General features: G+C 44.0%; 1 protein-coding gene across 1 annotated transcript; it reads left to right on the forward strand.

Moving 5' to 3' along the window:
* The first annotated feature begins 253 nt into the window (after positions 1-253).
* Positions 254-7,855, forward strand: rbm15 (RNA binding motif protein 15). Its single transcript, XM_088922176.1, has one exon. It carries the CDS (start codon positions 445-447, stop codon positions 3,055-3,057), a length of 2,613 nt encoding a protein of 870 aa, XP_088778302.1. The 5' UTR covers positions 254-444; the 3' UTR covers positions 3,058-7,855.
* Positions 7,856-8,452: the final 597 nt, after the last annotated feature.

The following is an 8,452-nucleotide window of genomic DNA, read 5'->3' on the forward strand; positions in this document are numbered from 1 at the left end:
CATTTTGTGCCAATAAAATAAGCTTAATTTTGAGAAAACGATTCCTGTCTAAAACAACGTTATTTTTACACAGCGTATAACAGTGCCAAAAATTCAACCTCTTTACAATTTCTCAATATATATGCAGCGTGCTGCGCCTGAAGCCGAGTCCCATAAAGCAACACAAAGACCCGTATTGAGTGGCATCACTCTCAGCCAATAACATTCTCCCAAACGACACAGTTCCACCAGTAATAACGCGAAGGCGGGGTCTATCATGTGTTGTTCCAAAATGGCGTATGCGGGTTTTTTGCTGAAGGGACAGTGAGGGGTGGAAAATAACTTGAATATTTGGCAATAATATAATCAGAAAAGTAACTAAGGGTGGCTGCCCGTGATAACGTGTTTAGTGATTTGCTTTTTTTGAGTGAGTAAAAGCCGGCCTGAGGGAACAATAGTTAGAAGATGAAGGGCAAAGAGAGATCACCGGTGAAGAAGCGCTCTCGGGCCTTGGACGACATCCGAGACAGAGGAGGAAGCCACCCCACCAGCAAGAAAATGGGGACCCTCTCAGCGGCCGGGGGCAGCAACAATGGCAACAGTTCCGTCAAAAGCGAAGGGGGCTCCGCTAGGAGGAGTCTGCTGGCCGAGAAAAGAGAAAGTCGGGACTTCGACGGACACGTTTCCAGCCGGGCCGGGGGCAATCACAGCTATGTCAACGCCGCTGCTAGCTCCAGCAGCAAGAACCACAACAACCTGACTCTCGACCCGGCCGCCACCAGGACCAATTCCCGCGGGGAGCAGCGGCCTCCGCTCACCAGTACCGAAAGTGAGTACAAGACTCTAAAAATAAGCGAACTGGGCTCGCAGCTGAGCGACGAGGAAATAGAGGACGGGCTGTTTCACGAGTTTAAAAAATTCGGGGACGTGAGCGTTAAAATCAGTCGGATTAACGACGAAAGGGTGGCGTTTGTCAACTTCAGGCGGCCCGAGGATGCCAGGGCAGCCAAGCACGCCCGGGGAAGGCTGGTCCTCTACGACCGCCCATTGAAAATCGAAGCTGTGTACATTAACCGGAGAAGAAGTCGCTCTCCCATTGAAAAGGAGGCTTATGCAGCAGTGGCGGGGCACAGACATTTACATGCCCAGAGACCTCTGTCCCCCACTGGGCTTTGCTACAGAGACTACAGGCTGCAGCAGCTAGCCCTGGGTCGCCTACCCCCTCCCCCGCCCCCACCTTTACCCAGAGATCTGGAAAGGGAAAGAGAGTATGCCTTCTACGAACCCCGGGCACGCCCAGCTTACAACATCGCGGAACGTGCCGCCGCTTTCCGTGAGGAAGAGTTGATTTCGCCAGAAGATGACCAAAGAGCCAACAGGACTTTGTTTTTGGGGAACCTGGATATCGGCGTCACCGAGAGCGATCTGCGCAGGGCGTTCGACAGGTTCGGGGTGATCACCGAGGTGGACATTAAACGGCCCTCCCGTGGCCAGACCAGCACGTACGGTTTCCTCAAGTTTGAGAACCTGGACATGGCTCACCGGGCAAAACTGAGTATGTCAGGTAAAGTGATCTGCCGAAACCCCATTAAAATCGGCTACGGTAAGGCCACTCCCACCACGCGCTTGTGGGTGGGCGGACTCGGACCCTGGGTTCCTTTGGCTGCACTGGCCAGGGAGTTTGATCGTTTTGGTACCATTAGGACTATTGACTACAGAAAGGGGGACTCGTGGGCCTACATCCAGTACGAGAGCTTGGACGCAGCACAGGCAGCTTGCACCCACATGCGCGGTTTCCCGCTGGGGGGACCGGAACGGCGGCTGAGGGTGGATTTTGCCGACACGGAGCACCGCTACCAGCAGCAGTACCTACAGCCCTTGCCCCTGCCTCACTACGACATTGTGGCGGAGTCGTTTGTGCACCGCGCTGCCCCGGAGTCGCTGCGGGTTAGGGAGAGGACTCCTCCGCCCTTGCACTTCAGAGAAAGAGAACTCTACCCGGCTGCCGATTGGGCTGCTCCTCCGGTCCGGGACAGAGTGAGGGCGGCTTTCGACCCCCTGGACCATCTGGACAGGGAGCGCAGGCCGCGGGAGGCCTGGTCCCTGGAGCGCGAGAGAGAGCTGCAGAACCGTGACCAAACGCGCAAGCGGCGGCTGCTGGAGGACAGCCGCCACCTGGAGCGCTCCCCTGACAGCAGCGAGCGCGCCCGAAGACGTCACTGTCCCTCCCTTGAGCGCAGCCCAGGGGGGAGCAGTGGCAGAGACGGGGGGCGATACAGTGATTCAGAGCGGCCCCTGCGCTCCGAGAGGCCCTCCCCAGCACGGGACAGGCATGCCAGCCTGGAGAGGGCTACTGGGGAGAAGCGGGGAGGAGAGAGGTTAAAAACGGTCAGTGCGGGGGAGGCGGCAGCAGGCGGAGTCGGCGGCGGGGCAGGATCTGGTGTGGAAAAAGAGCGCAAACGCAAGATCAGCGAGACCAGCAAGAGCCCAGCCAAGAAGGAGGAGCGCTTCGAGATGAGCTCTTCCAAGGGCAGCCAGTCGCTGAAGCAGGAGGCAGGCCAGAAGCTGTGCCTGGCCTGGCAGGGTATGTTGTTGCTGAAAAACAGCAACTTCCCCTCTAACATGCATCTCTTGGAAGGTGACCTCAACGTGGCAACCAGCTTGTTGATCGACGGCTCTACAGGTGGCAAAGTGGCCCAGCTGAAGATCACCCAGCGTCTGCGTCTGGACCAACCGAAGCTTGATGAGGTTACCCGACGTATCAAGGTGGCAGGCCCCAGCGGCTACTCTGTCCTCCTGGCGGTACCAGGGAACTCCGAGGGTGGGTCGTCTTCATCTGAGCCAGCATCCTCCACCCAGAGGCCGCTGAGGAACCTGGTCTCTTACTTAAAGCAAAAACAGGCCGCAGGAGTTATCAGTCTCCCCGTAGGTGGCAGCAGAGACAAGGACAACGCTGGAGTCCTTCATGCTTTCCCTCCCTGTGATTTCTCTCAACAGTTCTTGGATTCCTCTGCTAAAGCTCTTGCCAAAACAGAAGAGGACTACCTGGTGATGATCATTGTTCGTGGGGCATCATAAGAAAGAGAAAAAAAATCTTGTAATCTATCCACAGCACTGCATGCGCTCTGTTCTGCATTATGGGATACAGCAATCTCTAAATCTGGGGGCTGCAGGCCCTCAGATGTCTTGCCAAAAAGAAAAACACCTTCCTTTTAGAAAAAAAAATATTGATCCACAGGTTTTGGGGGTCCAAATAGCTAAAAAAAAAAGCTCTGAAAACTTCAAATTCATTGTCATGCATGAAAAATTGTTGTTGTGTGTCTGTTTATGCTGTACCCAATCAGATGTTAGTCTTTCGGGTTCACTGGATTAAGGAAGGTAATGGCAATGTGACACAGTGCTCAGAAAAAATGAACAGCAAATCCATTCGAAACTAAAATTCTCTGCAAGTCACCTTGATTTTGTTTTAGGTCATTGCTTTGTTTCATGTTTTATCATTATAACTTTCTAGAAGATAAAACATTTGGACTTTTTATCATCTCAAGGATAAAATATATCATTAGACTTCCGTACTTAAGGCTTTGTCAAACAGTATAAATTAAAGTTTACAGCCCTTCTAAAATAAGTATAACACTTAGCAGCTTAGCAGTAATTAAAACACCAGTAGTGTTAAACTGTTAGCTAATGATGGCAAAGTTTATTTGCTTGATTTGCAGCTGTCCAAATATAACGGGTCTCTATTTTCTTTGTTTTTTAACAAATTCTCTAAAATATCAGAATTACTACAGCATTTAAAAAACATTGCAATTTAAGAGTTTAAGTACCTTGCACATTGCTCAGTGAAGTGCTTACCTACCACTCTGGGAGACCCCTTGTAGAGTTCAGCATTTCCTTGTACACTTAATAAATTGTTGACTTTTATTTGCATAATTAACCATGGTTTACTCCAACAGTCAAAGCATTCATAGAATGTGGATATGTGATGACCTACAAGAACAAATACATTTGTATCCAGTGCAAAATTTCTTAAAGGGGAGCTTTTGTTCATACTAGTGCTGAATGTTTTTTTTTCAATGGCATATTTCAACATGTGTGATCTAAAGGTTGATTCTGCTCTCAACAGTAGTGCTGTTGTACATCCTTTGCTTTTTTTTTCTAAAAGGGTTGCCTCAGCATGGTCAGCTGCTGGTGATTGGTTATCCCATAATGCATAAAGATCTTCTGAAATGACAGTGTTTCAGTTAACTCTCAAGTAGAAAAAACTACAAAGCAAGCCAGTTACGAAAGATGATTTGCATGCAATCCTCTTGTTTAAAATCTTCATGGTTCCATCATTTTTTACAAGTTTATCTTGTTGGTGAAGCTAACAGTAGCACTGTAGCTGGGAGAAGGATGTTTCTGGACAGCAGTGTCTTTGCTTGTAAATCATCCTTTATGGCTGGACCTCAAGCTGAATGTTTGTGCTTGTATTACTTGGAGAGGAATATCTGGTAGGTTTTAGTCAACACTTCAGTGTCATTTTTCTTTAAAGAAACACAGCAACATTTTTTTTAAACAAGAGGGGGCAAAGTTCTTATATAGCTTAAAGTCTGATCAGGGGACCATATGTCTCCTGCTATATTAGATTCTAGGTGAAAACATTGTGTATTGAGAATTGTTTTTTACTGTAATTGCACAAAGCTGTGTTTCATTTTTTTAAAAAGATTAATCACAGGCTGATTTTAAAAAAAGCCATGTCAGCCTTCTCGGTTCCCAGGATTTTTGCATTCATAACATTACAACACAGGTGTCAGAGCACTTACACTGCATCTTGAAGTCCAACTCTGTAGCATAACTCATTTCATTTGGGATGAGCATGAACTGTTAGGACTTGGATCACTGCCATTTTGGTTCTCTTGTAGTTTTATTATACTAAGAATTCCACAGGTAAGGGCAGCTAGGTGTAGAAAATCAAAGTGTTGTCCTATGTGTTTTTGGGGAAATGTAGCAAATGAGAAATCCAGCTGCAGGACTTAGGCGTACTTTATTCACATGTTCTGAAGCAAATGTCAGCCTTTTGCCTTTTCTGTTGTAGATTTAAGTAAAATGACAAACCTTCCCGTGTGTTACATTGCCATAGAGGAGTGAATAATTATTCCCTCCTGCTTTACATCTGTGAAGCTGACAACCTTTCTTTCTTTGTTTTTATTTTTGCTTTTGAGTGTGGGCTTGGCACCAGCAGCTATTGGAGTACAGGATGAATGAATAAGGGTATAAAATGCAACAGAGGTTTTAAGTGCTTGTGCACATGGTTTACAGACCAGGCATTTTAGTATGAGCATCTGTGCACTATGCCGTAAAGTGAGCAGCAGGCCAAGGAATTAATGGAAAAATGTGTGTTAACATAAGGTTGGGGAAGATGGTGGGATTTCATGACTGGATCTTTTGGGCAGACTTTGCTAATATCAGCTATATTAACTATCCCCACAGAAGTGCTATAAGAAATAACAATTGTTCTTACTGGAGCTCAAACTGTAGCTCTGTAGAGTAGGGGTGTTCCTTACTGTTTAAATGCCATCTAAAAAGAGATGTTTGCCTTCTCATTGTGAGTGTGAAGCATTGCACATGTAAAACAGCTTTATGACTTCTGTCTTTCATGCAGTGGAACGCTACACATTTGGGTATATTTAATCAAAATTGTGATTATGAAATCCTTAAAACAGTATTTTCCTGCTTGATCTTATCTGGAACAACCCATATCTTAAAATCTTTCTAAAACCTTTTCAGATTTTAATCCTTAGTATTTCATTGTGGAATGTGTCTGGGGTACAATACAGTTGTCTTAGCAGAATGCAAAATTCAGTAAAAGAACTCCGTAACTGCCTGTGTTTTCTAAATTTCTTTTATGTGGTTGCCTTATGTTCAGAAATATGAAAGGCAAGAAACATGAAAGGCAAAGTGGAGTTTTCTTAGTTTAACTTCCTATACTTCATCCATGCTATTCTAGTGGGTAATTATGGACAGTAAACTGGTCATTGATTCTTCACAAAGCTTTTTACTTTATATTCGGTGTTACCCATTCTCCTCTACAGAGAAGATCACTTTGAATTTTGCAGCCTGCTTAGATAAGATAAAAAAAAATGGTTTCACTCCTTTTCAGCTCGGTAAGAATTGGTCAGGTACTTGGAGCATATTGAAAGGTCTCATTGTATCAAAAACATCTTTTGGGAAAATTTGTTTTAATGCCAAAGCAGTTCTTTGGCAAATTCTTAGCATTTGCTCTGTAAAGCACACATCTTAAATATATATATTTCATGAAATGTGCCCTTGTAATAGTGGTAAAGAAAAAAATGCATATTTAAAGTCATAGTTTTCTGCAAATTTAGCAAACCAATATGAAACCATATTTTTTAATGTGGTTAGGTGGGTGGTACTGCTCTGGGAAGCAATTGTTGAAAGGTTAAAATGACTGGAAGCCTGGTGAACAAAGGGGCAAAACAGTGTACAAGTCTAGTGTTGGTTATATGTAGGCCTTGCTTGCATCCACCTTCAATATAGATACTCTTAGATAGGCTAACATGAGGCTTGAAAGGGCAAGGGTTTATTAGCATAAACATGCTGGGTGAGACTAATTCCAATTCTGTTATAATAACCATTTGAAAGGGTAGGTTATATATCTGGGCCACGTGGTTAGCCTGTTAATCTTGGTTAATATTCATATTCCTGCCATACGTAATGCATTATTTTAATCATCTTTACCTCAGTGACTGGTTTTATGTACTAATGTAGTTCTTTTACATTTAGAGTTGAATATTTGAATGCAAAGTTGTACAGATCATTATCACTGGGACATTTTTAAGTTCATTTTCTCTAAAGTCAGTTAGTGTTCTTGTAGACATTTATTCCAAGCCTTATTTATGTCACAACAAACTGGTCACATTTATGACGTCTTACATATGGAAGAGTATAGATAAAAAAGCAGGTATTTTTCACTTGTCATTTCCTCTCAAATTGAAATTAAATTATACCTTTCATGAAACTGGTCATTGAGGTAGGATGAGTTTGCAGTCTATCATAATAGTAGGTTAGAAAAGAGTTTATTCAGTGAGATGAACTGAAATTGACATTGAACTGAAATTGACATTGAACTGAATGTATAAAGTGATTTGTTTAGATGAAAAATGTCTTTCCAAAGTATTACGTTAAAATTGAGAATATTGTAAATTTCCCTGAGCTGTCCTTACAATAATTACTGTTTTTCACAGTGGGCTAAAGGTGATGTTACAAGTTTCAAAAGAAGTATATGCAAATTTGAAGCTATGCCTGATCTCTCATTGAAAAGCGTATTGTTGGTGCCAATGCCCTTTTATGTTACTTTAATTTTACAGCAAATGCTAAACATTATCTTTGTAAAACATTTTTCTTTGTTGTTGCTGAAAACTTGGGTTCAAATTTGTCTGTTGGGTAAAATCACATGTACCAAAAAAATGTTTTTCTTCATCTGATGCATTCTTCGGCTTCAAGCAATTAAACAGGAGGACTGGAAATCGTCACACCATCACGATTGGACTGGAAAACCGAAAGCTTGTGTAGAATCATACATGAGCCTTTTTCATGAGGAGAGGAAAAAAGCTTTCTGTTTAGTATTTGTGCATTTTCACTAAAATGGCAGCTTAAAAGTTGTGTAACTGCTTTTGTGATGCCAGTTCCCGTGTTTTAAGTGGAAAAAATGACCTTTTGCTTTGTGCTGTGTACACCTGATTTCTGGAAAAATATATAAGGAAACCTTTCACACAGCTAAGAAGTAGCTGTTAACATACGCAGAAAAAAGTGCATAAGCACTTAGTTGATTTTGTTTCAGTATCAATAAATTGTGTTTCTTTTGAGGAAAAAAAAATCTGTTTCTGCCTGGAAGTGAGTTGAAGACAACTTTTCTGACCTTTTGTTGTTTTGCAAAGGAATCATTGCTGCACTTAAAAAGCCGCGTTTCCATAGGAGCAAAAACTACCCTTTTCAGACCAGGAGGGGGAGAGAAAGAGAGAGGGAGAGTGTGAGCGAGGGGAAAGAGCACCTTTACTGCGTGGTTTCCGGTATTGAGCACCGTGTGTTGCCCCTTTCGAAGAATTCCTGGTGTTGTCTTGTTAATTTTCAACCCCTGGCCTCCCTGCTTTGCCTTCCAGTGGAGGGGTGCTGTAATTGCTACAGTCATGCCATCCCTTGTGTTGCTAGAGATGGAAGTGTCCTGCTTTGCTAAGTGAGCATGGAGCAGGAGACAGATCCGTTCTTAAGAAAACATGGGGAAGTGGCAGCCCTGACCGTCCTGATGGTGACCTGGTTTTGCGATCAGCTCTGATTGAGTGTCCTGGGGTTTTTTTGCAGCACCTAAGATTTGGCCTGACGTTTCCTTTCCTCATTTGAGCAAAGGGATATCCTGAAAGAGAGGAAAAGCAAATCCACATATACCGTTGCTGGTCTCGCACACTACACTTGGGTA

This window comes from Atractosteus spatula, chromosome 7 (genome assembly GCF_055471065.1).
Source record: "Atractosteus spatula isolate fAtrSpa1 chromosome 7, fAtrSpa1.hap1, whole genome shotgun sequence".
Classification (NCBI taxonomy): Eukaryota; Metazoa; Chordata; class Actinopteri; order Semionotiformes; family Lepisosteidae; genus Atractosteus; species Atractosteus spatula.